The sequence below is a fragment of the Triticum aestivum genome, chromosome 2D (genome assembly GCF_018294505.1).
Source record: "Triticum aestivum cultivar Chinese Spring chromosome 2D, IWGSC CS RefSeq v2.1, whole genome shotgun sequence".
Taxonomy (NCBI): domain Eukaryota; kingdom Viridiplantae; phylum Streptophyta; class Magnoliopsida; order Poales; family Poaceae; genus Triticum; species Triticum aestivum.
In genome coordinates, this window is record NC_057799.1 from 29,861,064 (window position 1) to 29,878,366 (window position 17,303).

Below are 17,303 nucleotides of genomic sequence, written 5' to 3' on the forward strand. Positions count from 1 at the left end.
TTTCCAGTTGCAAACAAAGTTTCTTTTCCATCAATTGATGGCAAGACAATAATCCGCGGATTGCATATAATATATATGTGTATGTGTAGCCGGTGCTATAATTCTGACATGCATCCTCCTCGGCCTACGTTGGTAGGTGCTTACATATGCTCATATATTCACATATGAGTAGAACCAGAAATAAAACCGAGAAAGCAGAGCTGCTGACAAATGTGAACTAACATGGCATGTATATCGGACTTGCACTTTAGGCCTTGCCGGATTCCTCGCAGCCTGGTGGCCTGAAGGCAATGAAGCTGACGCACTGCACCTGGCGCATGTTGTCGAAGCCAATGACGCGGACATAGGCGTCAGGGTACTCCTTCTTGACCTCCTCCACCTCATTGAGCACCTGCGTGGCGTCAGTGCACCCGAACATAGGCAGCTTCCACATTGTCCAGTATCGACCGTCGTAGTACCCGGGGGAGCTGTTGTGCTCACGGAAGACGAAGCCAACCTTGCTAAACTCGAGGCAGGGCACCCACTTGGAGCGGATCAGGTAGTCGACCTGCTTAAGGAGGGCCTCCGTGGAGAGGGGTGGCAAGTAAGACAGGGTCTCGAACTTCTTGATGCCCTCAATCGGCCACACCTGAATAGATGGAATTAACACAATTGATCAACACTTAGTGCTTAAACAAAGACCTAGCCATAATAAGGCAAAAATTGCTCCTTATGTCCATACATTTGTGGGGGGTCTCCACACGCAAGAAAGCACAAGGGCACCTCTTTCTTATCGGTAGTGTATGGGCATTAAAATTAATATTATCTAGTACACATTGGAATAAAATCGATTTCCATTCACAAAGTTTATGAGTTAAATATTCCTACACATGTGAACCTGCTTACGGACTACATTGTGAAGCACAGTTTGGCCTGGCATGTGGGCGTCCTAAGGATAGCTTTGCCTATGTGCAGTGAAATACCCGATAAATTAATCAATTGTGGCGACAAAAACATTCATGCCAGCTTAGTGTCCGTCATCCTTCGCTAAAAAAAATCAAAAAGGAGGATAACTCTAGCCTCTGCATCAAGTGATATGCACACTGTCATTTTTATTATATTATTCAACAGAGTCTAACAAAACAAATACGATTTTAAACCAAAGCCATCTTCGAGACGAACAAAATCGCTACACCTACAAGTACGATGATGTGCCTTAACCGCATCATCCTTCGCAAAAACAATATTCAGCTTTCATACCTGCATGCATCTGATCCTTCCGCCATTGCTGACGCTGCTGAGGCCGGCGCTGCCGGAGCGGCGGCTGATGGGAAGGCCGGCGGTCGACTTAAGCCCCTGGAAGGGCGCGACGGTGGTGGCGGAAGACGCCATCACGGCTGGGGCCATGGTGGAGTACGTGAATTGCTAGGTGGGGAGGCGATAGCTAGCTAGGCCACACTTGACTTGAGCCCTCCTCATGCCGCTCCAGTATATATCAGCATATGCGCAGCGCCGCTCCTTTCAAACGAGATTTCGAAGGGGTGGTCGTCGTTTGCTTGCTGCAAGGCGCCTTATCCCTCTGGATCAGCGGAAGAGGGGTGCAAAATCAAAATGAATGCCACGGAAAGACCCCAAAACGTCATATAGATCACCATTGATCATCCAATTCTAAGGTCACTGCATTCGTAATGAACAAATTCTTTGGCGTGAAACTAAACCACGCCAACACTAAAATTCATGAAGGGAAGTCATCCATACTCGTATGTTTCATTATATGAGACGGTAATTATTTCTTCATTTAAAGTGTTGATATGGCTCCACCATGGTATTAGACGTGGCATTTTCCTATAGGATGTGGTATCTTCATTTTTTTTCTAATTTAGTAAAACTTCTTCATATAGGTCTCACAATCTGAAAATTCTCATTCGCACGCGCGCGTTGGGTAGGTGAAGCGCTCCGCACAATAAGTCAGGTTCCGGCCGCGCGCTATATTCCTTTCATAATTTTCACATGTCGTTTAATTAAGAATGGTGGCCCCATATGGTATAGCAGCCCATTGCCATGGAATTAAATGTGTTGGGCCCACCCCACCTGATACGCGCATTCGCGGAAGGGCTAGTTGTGGTGGCATCATGGTTTTCACTTTTACTGATATATCTTTGAATTACACCAAATTTCAGTAGACAACGAAATATTTACCTTTCGGCCAAAATATATCAGTCATTTCAATTCTACACATAAATTCAAATATTTTTCAAAATATTTTCATATATTTTTTCACTTTCGGGTGAATATTTTGGTCTTTTGGTCAAAATGCGAATTGACACTACTGGAACTTAGTAATTTTGGTAGGTACTCAAATGAAAAAACATGGGTGCCATGGCATGCAGGCCCACCCCGTGATCAATATATAATCTCCCACTAAATTTCAGGTGGGGGCTAGTTTCCCTACAATAATGAATAATCCAAGGGAACGGAAATATCACTGCACACTTTCCTAATAGGGATGTGGACAGCGAGTCGGAAATCAACCACGCGGAAGCGCGTGCGATTTAGCACCCAAAAAATAATTCAAGTTAATATAATTTTAGCCTGGCGTGCGTGTACCTCCACAATGTAATGGGCTACTGTTGTTTGCAACTAATTGTTTCGTAATGTTATGACTGAATATGGATTTTCTCATGAGACATATAGGGTTTCTGCCTCTTAGGCAGGTTTTATGACAAAATTGATAGTTTCGTCATGGAAGGACGTTCATCGTAGAAGGCCAAAATATTACTAGTACAAGGTATCTTGGGGCTCATCAATTGGATATGTAATTTGCACATATTTGTGCCCTCAACACGTTCTTTGGTTTATTGGAATTTCTGTAATACTGCAAAAAAAAGTATCTAATTGCAGTGTAAAATGGTTAGAAAAAGTGACATGTCTTTGATGAATCGATGCAGGAATATGGCTCACATGACAAGTGCATTATGGTAGTTTGTCCTTGTCTTGTTACGACACCTTTGTTTGTCCTTTTTCTAGTTTTTTATTATTATTTTTGTTTTTTTATTATCTGTTTCTCGTCAATTCCCTATTGTTTTGCCATTAGTTTTCAAGGGGGTCTCACCATCTTTTATGTGTTTCTCCACAGTATTTTTTGAAGTACTTCGGTATTCCATAACAATTTCCGTATTAGACAATACACAACATATGATTGAGCAAGAAATGCATGAGAAGAAAACAATGGAAGACATAGGCATTTCCGGCTGCAAAGAAAGTAACCTTTCCATCGATTGATGGCAAGACACTAATCCGTTGATTGCATATAATATATATGTATATGTATAGCCGGTGCTATAATTCTCATATGCATCCTCCTCGACCTACATTGGTAGGTGCTTACATACATATGCTCGTATATTCACATATGAGTAGAACGAGAAGTAAAACTGAGAAAGCAGAGCCGCCGACAAATGTGACTAACATGACATGTATATCAGTTACTTCAACTTGCACTTTAGGCCTTGCCGGATTCCTCGCAGCCTGGTGGCCTGAAGGCAATGAAGCTGACGCATTGCACCTGGCGCATGTTGTCGAAGCCGATGACGCGGACATATGCATCAGGGTACTCCTTCTTAACCTCCTCCACCTCATTGAGCACCTGTGTGGCGTCGGTGCAACCGAACATAGGCAGTTTCCACATTGTCCAGTATCGACCGTCATAGTACCCGGGGGAGCTGTTGTGCTCACGGAAGACGAAGCCAACCTTGCTGAACTCGAGGCAGGGCACCCACTTGGAGCGGATCAAGTAGTCGACCTGCTTCAGGAGGGCCTCCGTGGAGAGGGGAGGCAAGTAAGACAGGGTCTCGAACTTCTTGATGCCCTCAATTGGCCACACCTGAATAGATGGAATGAACACAATTGATCAACACTTAGTGCTTTAAGAAAGACCTAGCCATAAGGCAAAAATTACTCCTGATGGTCTGTCCATACATTGCGGGGGGTCTCCACAAGCAAGAAAGCTCAAGGGCAGCTCTTGCTTATGGGTAGTGTACGGGCATTAAAAATGATATTATCTAGTACACATTGCAATAAAAACGATTCCATTCACAAAGTTTATGAGTTAAATATTCCTACACATGTGAACCTGCTTACGGACTACATTGTGAGGTTTAGTTTGGCCTGGTATGTGGGTTACACGTCCTAAGGATAGCTTTGCCTATGTGCAGTGGAAATACCCGATAAATTAATCAATTGTGCCGACAAAAACATTCTTGACAGCTTAGTGTCCGTAATCCTTCGCCAAAAAAATTCAAAAAAGAGCATATCCTCAGCCTCTGCATCAAGCGATGCACACTGTCATTTTTATTATATTATTCAACAGAGTTTAACATAAGAAATACGATTTTAAATCAAAGCCATCTTCGAGATGGACAAAATTGTTACACCTACAAATACGATGATGTGCCTTGACCACGCCATCCATCGCAAAAATAATAATTAGTTTTCGTACCTGCATGCATCTGATCCTTCCGCCATTGCTGACGCTGCTGAGGCCGGCGCTGCCGGAGCGGCGGCTGACGGGGAGGCCCGCGGTCGACTTGAGCCCCTGGAAGGGCGCGACGGTGGTGGCGGAAGAAGCCATCACGGCTGGGGCCATGGCGGAGTACGTAAATTGCTAGGTGGGGAAGCGATAGCTAGCTAGGCCACACTTGACTTGAGCCCTCCTCATGACGCTCCAGTATATATCACCATATGCGCAGCGCCGCTCCTTCCCAACAAGATTTCCAAGGGGTCGTCGTCGTTTGCCTGTTGCAAGGCGCCTTATCCCTCTGGATCAGCGGAAGAGGGGTGGCCCTCCGATGCATTGCGTGCGTGTGACTGCTGTACAAACAATACAATAATTTTTGGATCGTTAGATTAGCACCTGCCTCTCTCTCCCATAATCTGCCGTAGTTTTCATCTAAGGCTCCCACTAATTTTTTGATTTACTTTGTTTCCAGAAAGTTACTGCTCCTGGAAATTACTCCTCAAATATTTGTGTCGAGGTAATTGCACCGGTGGCGCTTGAACTTGCCATCGATGTTCACTTTAATGTCTGAACTTCAAAATTCGTCGAACTGGTAATAGTACATGGCACTTTTGTTCAAATATGGTTCAAACCATGTTCGGATACGTATGTGTTGTTGACTAGGCATGCCAGCATGGCGCGGGGCCCACTTGCAGTGTCGGGACAAGCTCACTTGCAAAGTATACACTCTATGACAATCGGGTCCCACCTGTCAGACAGGGGTGGACACAGGATTGGGCTTAGCCCCGGGCCCTAAGCTGGCTACAGTGCGCCTACAGTGATGCTACAGTGCCCATCATGCTATACTGAACGCAGTGTGCAGTCCTCACACCCAGGGCCCAGGCCCCCCGGCCTGGGTTCTGGATCCGCCACTGCTGTCAGGGCACAACAGCAAAAAAAACTAGCCATGGTTGTCAAGGCTCACTAGTAGAAAACATACCTTTGATCCGGAGAATTAGTTCCGGCCGGGTATGGACCCGGAACAATGTGAGCATTAGTCTCGGTTCCAACGGCTAGGAGCGGACGGGAGGCACAGCAGGCTGGGGCCCCCGCGAGCCCTTTTAGTCCCGATTGGTATCACCAACCGAGACTAAAGATATCCCTATATATAGATGTTTCGTTCAGCCCGAGTCCAAGCTTTATCCTTCCTCTCCTCTCTGTTTCCTTCCCCTAGCTCCAGCTCATCCTCCATTTTTGCCAAGATTTGTCAAGATTTCAGGCACCCCATCTATCCAAGGGTTCTAAAAGGTTAGCAACTTCATCCTTTCATCTTTCATTGCTAGTTTAGCTCGTTTCATGCTCTATAAGTATTGTGATTTGTGGGTTTAGTTTCGGAGTAATTATGTGGGAGATTATTTGATTTATATGCAATTTGAGCTCAAATTAACTTCTTAGTTTGCATATGGTGTAGGTGTGGTTTACTTAGTGCCTTCCCGTCCCCTTACTCACCGTCGTCGATCGCCCGCGCCATCCCGTCACCAGCACCACCTTGGTGAGCCTCTTGTTCTTATCCTTTTTGTAAAAAAAAATCTTATTTGTATGATTTAGATAGTTACTTGTATAATTTTCTTACTTGTATGATTGTTTGTTATATATAGTGTCATGGTTTTGATATCCGTCCCCGTCGGCCCTCGTCCGGTTTATGATTCGGATGTGGTATATTATCTTTTATAACTATTTATTTTATTTCGTGTTTATGACAATTATGCCCATCAAGTTGACATATATATTTTTATCTAGGAGGTATGTGAACTGTAAATTGCAACCGACCCTCTTGTTAAGAAGTTAAATTTAGTTTAAAAAGAAAACGATTATTTGAAACAAAACTTGAAAAGAATTAAAGAAGAGAAGATGAAATTGGAGTTGTATATTGTTGATGTCATCGATGATCACAAGATCAAGATGGATGCAATGCGCTTGAAGATTAAAAAGATTAGAAAATATGTCGTTAATAAAGAGCCTTGGTATCATTATGTTGTCGGATCAATTATTACCTTAGTTGCGATTTTGATCGCATTTGTTGTTGCATTTAAATGCTTTAGCTAGATAGTTGTATGTCGTTTTATGAGAAGTATGTATGAACTTTATGTATGAACTTGTATTAATTTGGTCACTTCGATGTTGTGTAATGAAGATGAGTCGGCAATGGATGTATGATGACCAACGCTCTCGTGAGTTCATTAATGGCGTGCATAGTTTTCTGCGTGTGGCTGAGGCAAACAAGCGGAATGGTTTTATGTGTTGTCCATGTGGTGTCTGTAAGAATGATAGGGATTACTCTACCTCAAAAATCCTTCACAGCCACCTACTTCAGTCCAGATTCATGTCTGGCTATAACTGTTGGACCAAGCACGGAGAAAGAGGAGTTATAATGGAAGACAATGAAGAAGAAGAGGATGATGACAACTATCCTAGGTTCCCTGAATGTGATGGTATGGGGGAAGCTGAAGAAGAGGCATCAGATGTGCCCGCTGATGATCTTGGTCGGGCCATTGCTGATGCAAAGAGAAACTACGAAAGTGAAAAGGAGAGGTTGAAGTTGGAGCGCATGTTAGAGGATCACAAAAAATTGGTATACCCAAATTGTGAAGATGACAAGAAAAAGTTGCATACCACACTGGAATTGCTGCAATGGAAGGCAGAAAATGGTGTATCTTGCAAGGTATTCGAAAAGTTGTTGAAAATGTTAAAGAAGATGCTACCAAAGGATAACGAATTGCCTGACAGTACGTACGGAGCAAAGAGGGTTGTCTACCCTCTAGGATTAGAGGTGCAGAAGATACATGCATGCCCTAATGACTGCATCCTCTACCGCGGTGAGGACTATGAGAATTTGAATGCATGCCTGGTATGTGGTGCATTGCGCTATAAGATTAGCCATGATGACCCTAAACAAAGAGCATGCAAAGTTGTTGCGATGGCACAAAGAAGACCGTAAGAAAGACGGGATGTTGAGAGTACCCGTTGATAGGTTGCAGTGGAGAAAAATTGAGAGAAAGTGGATGGAGTTTGCAGATGACACAAGGAACTTATGGTTTAGTATAAGTACAGATGGCACCAATCCTTTTGGGGAGTAGAGCAGTAGTCATAGCACCTGGCATGTGACTCTATGTATCTATAACCTTCCTCCTCGATTGTGCATGAAGCGGATGTTCATTATGATGTTAGTTCTCATCCAAGGCCCTAAGCAACCCGGCAACGACATTGATGTGTACCTAAGGCCATTAGTTGAAGAACTTTTACAGTTGTGGGATATAAAAGATGTACGTGTGTGGGATGAGCACAAACAGGAGGAATTTGACCTACGAGCGTTGTTGTTTGTAATGATCAATGATTGGCATGCTTTTAGTAACCTTTCAGGACAGACAAACAAGGGATACAATGTATGCATGCACTGTTTAGATGAGACTGGAAGTATATATTTGGATAAATGTAAGAAGAATGTGTACCTGGGACATCGTCGATTTCTTCTGATCGGGCATCTCTTAAGAAAGAAAGGCAAGCATTTCAAAGGTGAGGCGGATCACCAGAAGAAGCCTGACCACCGTACTGGTGATGATATATTTGATATCGTCAAGGATTTAAAAGTAATCTTTGGAAAGGGTCATGGCGGACAATCTGTTTCGAATGACGCTAACGGACACACACCCATGTGGAAGAAGAAATCTATATTTTGGGACCTACCCTACTGGAAAGTCCTAGAGGTCCGCTCTGCAATCGACGTGATTCACGTGACGAAGAATCTTTGCGTGAACCAGAAGATAAAAGATACACCGGAGGCATGGGAGGACCTGCAACGTATGAACGAAAAAGAAGGCATGCATCCAAAGCAGTATCAAGGTCCTGCCAGCTACACTCTTACCAAAGAAGAGAAGGAAATCTATTTTGAATGCCTGAGCAGTATGAAGGTCCCGTCTGGCTTCTCTTCGAATATAAAGGGAACAATAAATATGGCAGAGAAAAAATTCCAAAACCTAAAGTCTCATGACTGCCACATGATTATGATGCAATTACTTTCGGTTGCATTGAGGGAGCTTCTACCGGAAAATGTTCGATTAGCCATTGTGAAGTATGTGCATTCCTCAATGCAATTTCTCGGAAGATAATCGATCCAGAAATCATACCAAGGTTACAGAATGATTTGGTCCAATGTCTTGTTAGTTTTGAGTTGGTGTTCCCACCATCCTTCTTCAATATTATGACGCACGTCCTAGTTCACCTAGTCGAAGAGATTACCATTCTGGGTCCTGTATTTCTACACAATATGTTCCCTTTGAGATGTTCATGGGAGTCTTAAAAAATTATGTTCATAACCATGCTAGGCCAGAAGGAAGCGTCTCCAAGGGCCATGAAACAAAGGAGGTTATTGAGTTTTGTGTTAACTTTATTCCTGACCTTAAGCCGATTGGTGTTTCTCAATCGCGACATGAGGGGAGACTGAGTGGAAAAGGCACGCTAGGAAAGGATTCAGTAATAAGTATGGACGGGCATTCTTTCACTCAAGCGCTCTACATAGTTCTACAAAATTCTACCTTGATGGCTCCGTATATCGAGGAACACATGGATATTGTACGCTCCAAGAACCCGGAGCAGTCTGACCCCTGGATTAAACGTACACACATGGCAACTTTCGGCTATTGGTTGCAAACACATCTCATGAATAACACCACTATTGGAGATGAGATGTACTTGCTGGCCAAGTCAACATCTTCGACTATATTGACTTTCAAAGGGTACGGGATAAATGGGAATACATTTTACACGATCGCCCAAGATAAAACGAGCACCAACCAAATAGTGGTGTCCGCTTTGATGCAACAAACAACAATAGGAAAAAGGACACATATTATGGTTACATAGAGGAGATATGGGAAATTGACTATGGACCTTCTTTTAAGGTCCCTTTGTTTCGGTGCAAATGGGTCAATCTGACAGGAGGCGAGGTAAAGGTAGACCCGCAGTATGGAATGACAACAGTGGATCTCAACAATCTTGGGTACACAAACGAACCATTCGTCCTAGCCAATTTTGTGGCACAGGTTTTCTATGTGAAGGACATATCTACCAAACCGAGAAAAAGAAAAGATAAGGAAGTGAATACATCATACGATGAGCAAAAGAGCCACATAGTTCTTTCAGGGAAAAGAAACATCGTGGGAGTGGAGGACAAGACAAACATGTCAGAAGATTATGAAAAGTTTGATGAAATTCCTCCCTTCACAGTGAAGACTGGCCCAAGCATCATGTTAAATGATGAAGATTCTCCATGGTTACGGCGCAATCATAAGCAAGGGACACACGTGAAGAAAAAAATTTATACCCCAAGATCCCACTCTAGGATGTAACCGGCTTCACCGTCATCACTTTCTCTCTAGTGAATTTCCGGACTTATATTTGTAAAGTCTCACTTCGGACAAACCGGAGGGAATCTTTGTAAGAGTTAGGGTATATATGTGTTTTGGGTGTTCCTAGGTGGACTCCGGAGCATCAGAATCCAACCAAAAAGCTAGGGCATTTTGGCATTTGAAACATGATTTTGGAATAATTATTTAATAAGTTATGAATTTTCAATTATTCATGTCCTATTAGTATTTAAATTATACAGAGGAGTTAATCAATGCAATTATTAAGCTATGGAAGAGAGAGAGTTACTGGAGGTAGAATATGACTAGGGTGAGCTCTAGTAAAAATTTGAGCTAAAGGAGAATCCATTTGGTACCCCAATCATTGACCGCAAGATTTTGGCAGAAGGTGTTTGATGATGAATAGAGGTACTTAGAGTAATCCAATGGCTTTGGAATTTAATAAGAATGACCTTGGTATCCATTTGAGCTAGGGTGCAAATTTGTAGCTCATTTAAAGAAACTTGGCAATGTAAATATTTCAAACCCTAGCACCGGGACTAAATGGTTTTGACAAGCTTTGATCAAGTTAACTTGTTCTCCAACTTGTGCCATTTGATGGGGGTGATGCTCATGACCATCTGGCAATGTGGTAAAAATTTGAGATCAATGGGAGAAAGTTGCGATGTAACTTTGTCAAACCCTAGAAATGGGCAGAATTGGTTTTGGCATACTTTGACCAATCTAATTTATTCTCCTTGATGCACCACTTGGCCTAGATGAATATTTAGACCATTTTAGCAATTGTACCAAGTTTGAGCTCATTCAGACATGTTTAGCAATGTAAAGTTGCTCAAACTAGAAAATGTACAGAGATGGATTTGAGGGAATTTGATGATGTTATCTTATTCTCCAAGACATGATACTTATAAAGATCATCAAATATAGTATTAGTGACATGCTACCATTTTCTTGGATTTATGGTGAATATTTCCTTTGTAAATATTTCAAGAATTAATTTCAATCTGTAAAGTTGTATCTGTCAAATAATTTCTTCAAAATGAAAATTAAAACTCCTCATGTTGACTAACAGACACATAATATAATTTGGCAAAAGAATAACACGAAAACATAAACTAAAACAATTAAAACAAATGAAAAGGTATAAAACTAAAGGAGCTAAACCGGATATGTTTTTGATTAAAATACCTATTTAAAATATCCTAAAGATTATCAAATTGAACATACTGATAAAACACACTAATATTAAACAGCAGGAAAAAGAATCACTCAAAAATCTATTTTAAAACTAAAGTTAATCACAAACTAGTGATTGACACAAATTTCAAAGAATTCAGCACGTAGTACAAACTATATTGAGTTGGCTTTAGATATGGCTGGTTGTGTTGGGTGCATAAGCATTGGGTTCTCAAAGAGAATTCAGTGATATAAATAAGTTTTATGGCATCAATTTAATTTATTTTATAATGATTGTTTTAGGTCATCAAACATAACCGAATAATCTTAAGAAAGTGTTATGGAATCCCTTCTAACTATGTAACTATTACATGTGAAGTGAAATGCAAGAAAAAGATATAAGAACAATATTATTATTTTTGAATAATTTAGATGCAAGCAATATATGGAGGAGGTACATTGATAAATCATAGCTAGAGTTGCATAATGTAAATTTTTGCACAACTGTGCTTCTAAACCACATCGTAAAAACAAGTGTTTGCAAGAACCATATCTGAAAAGGTATAAGTTCAATAAAAAGGGAATAATAATAATTGCCCGCACCTAGTTCATAGCAATGAATAAAATCCTTCCTAATTAAACACCAACACAATATATGGAAGAAGCATAAAGAACATGTAGAAGGTACATTTTCCTGTCAATAGAGCTTTAGAATTAACTTTAATGAAACATTCATGTTTTCAGAAGAGTGTGATGTGCATATATCTGCCCATGAAAAACAAGAAGTTTCGTAGAAAAATTGACCATCTTTCAAGAAAAACACTACTTTTATGAGAGCATTCTGGCATGCAAAATTGGTTTTCTTGTAAATGATAACTAGAAAGTTCTAAAACTCCAGGTCATTCTCTAGCGGCACTACTTTCAGTTTTCCATTCCAATTGGATCCACAACAACATTGATCCGAATTTTGTAGGAACACTTATATTGTTGAATTGAACTTGATATCAAATCAGTGTTTAGTTTATAAATAATCTCTATAAGTGATACATCTTTCAGTATAAATACATTTTTCTCAAGACTACTTGGTGAAAAAATAGCAGACACCAAATGAAATGTATAATTTTGTCATTGGAAAATCAAAATGAATGCCACGGGAAGACCCCCAAACTGTAATATTAAGATCACCATTGACTATCCAAATCTAAGGCTACCGCATTCATTATAAATAAATTCTTTTCCATGAAACTAAACCATGCCAAGACTAAAATTCATGAAGGAAAGTCATCCATAGTATTATGTTTCATTATATGATACGCTAGTTATTTCGTCATTTAAAGTGATGATATGGCTCCATCGTGGTATTAGATGTGGCCTTTCCTATGACGATGTGGTATCATCATTTTTTCTAATCTAATAAAAAGTCTTACATATTGGTCTCACAATCCGAAAACTCTCCTTTGCACGCGCGCGTTGGACGGGTGAAGCGCTCCGCACAAGAAATCAGGTTCCGACCACGCGCTATATTCCTTTCCAAACTTTGGCGTGCCATTTAACTGAGAATGGTAGCCCCACATAGTATAGCAGCCCACTGCCATGGAACTAAATGTGTTGGGCTCACCCCACCTGTTACGCGCATTCACGGAAGGGCTAGTTGTGGTGGCATCATGGTTTTCACTTTCAGTGAGATGTCTTTGATTTCACTGAATTTCAGGAATTCAATAGACACGAAAATATTTACCTTTCGTTCAGAATATTTCAGTCATTTCAGTTGTACACGTGAAATCAAATATTTTTCAAGATATTTTCAAATATGTTTTTGAATTTCAAGTGAATATTTTGGTCTTTTGGCCAAATGCAAACCGAAATTAAAGAATTTTAGTAATTTTGGTAGGTACTGAAACAACAATAGGGTTTTTGCCTGAATATGAATTTTGTCATGAAACATATAGGGTTTTTGCCTCCTAGGTAGGTTTTATAGCAAAATTGATATTTTCGTCATGGAAGGACCTATGTTTATGACACAAACACAAAACATCACAGATAATTCTTCGTAGAAGGCCAAAACTTTACTAGTAGAAGATATCTTGGGACTCGTCAATTGGGTATGTAATTTGCACATATTTGTGTCCCTCTACACGTTCTCTGGTTTACTGGAATTTCTGTAATACTGCAAGAAAAAGTATCTAATTGCGGTGTAAAATGGTTAGAAAAGGTGACATGTCTTTGATGAATCGATGTTGGAATATGGCTCACAAGACAAGTGCACTATGGTAGGTTTGTCCTTGTCTTGTTTTGACACCTTTTGCTTGTCCTTTTTCCTAGTTTTTAATTTGGATTTTGGCATTTTATCATCTGGTTCTCGTCAATTTCCTACTGTGTTGCCACTAGTTTTCAAGGGGTTCTCACCATCTTTTTATGTGTTTCTCCACAATATATTCTTAAGTACTTTGGTATTCCATAACAATTTTCGCACTAGATAGTACACAACATATGATTGAGCAAAAAATGCATGAGAAGAAAACAATGCAAGACATAGGCGTTTCCAACTGCAAACAAAGTAACATTTCCATCAATTGATGGCAAGACAATAATTCACGGATTGCATATAATATATGTGTGTATGTATAGCCAGTGTTGTAATTCTCATATGCATCGTCCTCGACCTACGTTGGTAGGTGCTTACATACATATGCTCATATATTCACATATGAGTAGAACGAGAAGTAAAACCGAGAAAGCAGAGCTGCCGACAAATGTGAACTAACATGGCATGTATATGTGTTACTTCAACTTGCACTTTAGGCCTTGCCAGATTCCTCGCAGCCTGGTGGCCTGAAGGCAATGAAGCTGACGCACTGCACCTGGCGCATGTTGTCGAAGCCGATGACACGGACATAGGCGTCAGGGTACTCCTTCTTGACCTCCTCCACCTCGTTGAGCACCTGCGTTGCGTCGGTGCACCCGAACATAGGCAGCTTCCACATTGTCCAGTATCGACCGTCGTAGTAGCCGGGGGAGCTGTTGTGCTCACGGAAGACGAAGCCAACCTTGCTGAACTCGAGGCAGGGCACCCACTTGGAGCGGATCAGGTAGTCGACCTGCTTTAGGAGGGCCTCCGTGGAGAGGGGTGGCAAGTAAGACAGGGTCTCGAACTTCTTGATGCCCTCAATCGGCCACACCTGAATAGATGGAATGAACACAATTGATCAACACTTGGTGCTTAAAGAAAGACCTGGCCATAAGGCAAAAATTACTCCTTATGGTTTGCCCGGGGGCTCCACAAGCAAGAAAGCTCAAAGGCAGCAGCTCTTGCTTATGGGTAGGGTACGGGCATTAAAAATGATGTTATCTAATACACATTGCGATAAAATCGATTTCCGTTCACAAGGTTTATGAGTTAAATATTCCTACACATGTGAGCCTGCTTACGGACTACATACATTGTGATGCACTATCTTAGTTTACTTTGGCCTGGTATGTGGGTTACACATCCTAATTAAGGATAGCTTTGGCTATGTACAGTGGAAATACCCGATAAATTAATCAACTGTGCGGACAAGAATATTCATGTCAGTTTAGTGTTCGTCCTACCTCGCAAAAATAATGCTCTGTTCTGTTCGATACAAAATAAGTGTTGCAGTTTTGAACTAAAATTAGCGAGGAAGTAATTAGTTTTCATACCTGCATGCATCTGATCCTTCCGCCATTGCTGACGCTGCTGAGGCCGGCGCTGCCGGAGCGGCGGCTGACGGGGAGGCCCGCGGTCGACTTGAGCCCCTGGAAGGGCGCGACGGTGGTGGCGGACGATGCCATCACGGCTGGGGCCATGGCGGAGTACGTGAATTGCTAGGTGGGGAGGCGATAGCTAGCTTGGCTACACCCCTCATCCCGCTCCGGTATATATATCACCGTATGCGCAGCGCCGCTCCTTTCCAACAAGATTTCCAAGGGGTGGCCGTCGTTTGCCTGTTGCAAGGCGCCTTATCCCTCTGGATAACCGGAAGAGGGGTGGCCCTCCGATGCATTGCGTGTGACTGCTCCTCTGGGCAAACGAAATCTATTATCACTCCGATGGCTAATAAGCAATACAATAATTGTTGGATCGTTAGATTAGCCCCTGCGCCTCTCTCTCCTCATCTACCGTAGTTTTCATCTAAGGCTCCCACCAATTTTGATTTACTCCCTACATTCCCTTATACAAGGCAACAAACTCATATTACAGATACCAAGGTAAAATTCAATGACTGTTTTGAAATCCAACTTTTCTTCTCGTTAACCGGGGTCATTAATATGCATGCATGCAAAGAAGAAGAAATGTGAAGAAAGTAGCACAGTGTCATTATGACTACATGCATGCAAGTATTAAACAAGTTGCTAGTATGAGAAAACATCATCAATTTTTGTCTCGATTATTGTTAGTGCCCTTGTATAGAATTTTTTTGCGTAGTAATACGTGTCTTATTAATAAAATAAAAATTCACTTACAAGCCACGCAAATATTGACATTACAGGACTGAAAAGATAGGATAATCCTATGCAAAAAACCAGCGCATGTCCCTCTTCACTAAGGAAAAGGGGACATATCACTTCTTCACCCGAGCTTGAATAGAGGAAGTATAGATGCAAAAGGTAATTTTCATAGTGGCCTTGTATAGATGCAAAATGTAATTTTCATAGTGGCCTTATATAAGGGAATAGAGGAAGTATTTTGTTTCCGGAAAGTTACTGCTCCCAGAAATTACTCCTCCAAGATTTGTGTCGCGGTAATTGTACCCGTGGCGCTTGAACTTGCCATGGATATTCACTTTAGTGCCCGAACTTGAAAAATACGTTAAACTGGTTATATGTACATGGCACTCTTGTTCAAATATGGTTCAAACCACGTTCGGATATGTATGTGTTGCTGACTAGGCATGCCCGCATGGCGCGGGGCAGTGTCGGGACAGGCTCACTTGCAAAGTATACACTCCTTGGCAATCGGGTCCCACATGTGAGGGCACAACAGCAAAAAAGAACTAGCCGTGGTTGTGAAGGCTCCCACTAATTTTGATTTATTTTATTTCCAAAAGGTTACTGCTCCCGAAAATTACTCGAAGATTTGTGTTTGTGTCTCTCTCCATGTGGTTGGGAGGATAACGTTGTGCCCATCCGCGTTAGAAACGGTGGCAACTAGCAAGGGGGAAGGGATGCGGGGCGGAGCGACAAATGAGCGATGGAGATGCACCCCAGGCCAGTATAAGTAGAAGGTTGGCTGCACGCAGGGGCGGAGACAAGCCCCAGGCCCCCAGGGCCTGGGCCCGGGGCATGAGGCCCTACTCCTTTGGTGACTGGAGCATTACTAAGGATGCCAGGCCCGAATCCAATAGCAGTTCTTCAATGCGGCCCGGGGCCTGCTGCTGACCTGGCTCCTCCCCTGGCTGCACGGATCACCGCGCACTATCTGATGAGGTGTACCCATCCACCTGGGGCCTAACACATGGATACACAGGTGACGAAACACCGACCAACACATAATGGTCGCACTCTGGTAGTATAAGGGATCATAACAGTCCTCTGTCTGATGAGGTCACCTACGAAGGGGTAGGCTCATCAGCACCGAACAAGCTACAATCCATGGGAATCCTAATGCAAGATGCTCACCTGCCAAACACAACCGATGTGACAAACCACTCGGACGATACCAAGTCACTCGAACGGGTCAAGTACACTAGGTCATTCGGATGGAGTTCATCATTGTTTGAATACGTGAAACACTCAGAGGCACGAAGTAGAACATGCCGAGAAGGCGCCTGGGGCATCGTAGACTTCAATAGAACTAGCGTTACTAACTTTATTGCATCAGCTACCTCTTGTAGTGGATCTAATAATTAGACACTTTAAACCCTTGTAATGGCAAAGGTCGGGGGACATGGCACACTCTATATAAGCCCTACATTTGTAACAAGGGATCCGCATCCTTTGTAATCATCATCAGACATAGAGAAAGAAAAGTTCCCAGCGCTCGAGACGTATGGTCATTACCTCTTACAAGAGGGGCCTAAACTCAAAAAACCTCATGTGTCACACTTGCGCCTAGCTAGATTAAGCTTCATCCCTACCCCTCTCTCTTATTTTCGAAATCATCCCCACGACACCGTCCTCATTGGGAAGTATTGTACCCTAATTTGTATTTGACACGATGGGAGTGAGAGAATTTTTATAAAGCAGTTGAGCCATCACTTCCAAGAACA

General features: G+C 42.1%; 3 protein-coding genes across 3 annotated transcripts; all 3 read right to left on the reverse strand.

The window, feature by feature from the left end:
• On the reverse strand, nt 1–1,463 carry LOC123051266 (ribulose bisphosphate carboxylase small subunit, chloroplastic 2-like). Its single transcript, XM_044474100.1, has 2 exons — nt 1,240–1,463; nt 1–628 (listed from the first exon to the last, which is right to left on the reverse strand). The coding sequence occupies exons 1-2, from the start codon at nt 1,384–1,386 to the stop codon at nt 248–250; spliced, it is 528 nt and encodes a 175-aa protein (XP_044330035.1). The 5' UTR covers nt 1,387–1,463; the 3' UTR covers nt 1–247.
• Nucleotides 1,464–3,223: 1,760 nt separating this feature from the next.
• Nucleotides 3,224–4,703, reverse strand: LOC123051265 (ribulose bisphosphate carboxylase small subunit, chloroplastic 2-like). The gene is made up of 2 exons (XM_044474099.1): nt 4,478–4,703; nt 3,224–3,862 (listed from the first exon to the last, which is right to left on the reverse strand). Exons 1-2 carry the CDS (start codon nt 4,622–4,624, stop codon nt 3,482–3,484), a joined length of 528 nt encoding a protein of 175 aa, XP_044330034.1. The 5' UTR covers nt 4,625–4,703; the 3' UTR covers nt 3,224–3,481.
• An 8,943-nt stretch (nt 4,704–13,646) lies between these two features.
• LOC123051267 (ribulose bisphosphate carboxylase small subunit, chloroplastic 2-like) lies at nt 13,647–14,977 on the reverse strand. Its single transcript, XM_044474102.1, has 2 exons — nt 14,755–14,977; nt 13,647–14,252 (listed from the first exon to the last, which is right to left on the reverse strand). Exons 1-2 carry the CDS (start codon nt 14,899–14,901, stop codon nt 13,872–13,874), a joined length of 528 nt encoding a protein of 175 aa, XP_044330037.1. The 5' UTR covers nt 14,902–14,977; the 3' UTR covers nt 13,647–13,871.
• Nucleotides 14,978–17,303: the final 2,326 nt, after the last annotated feature.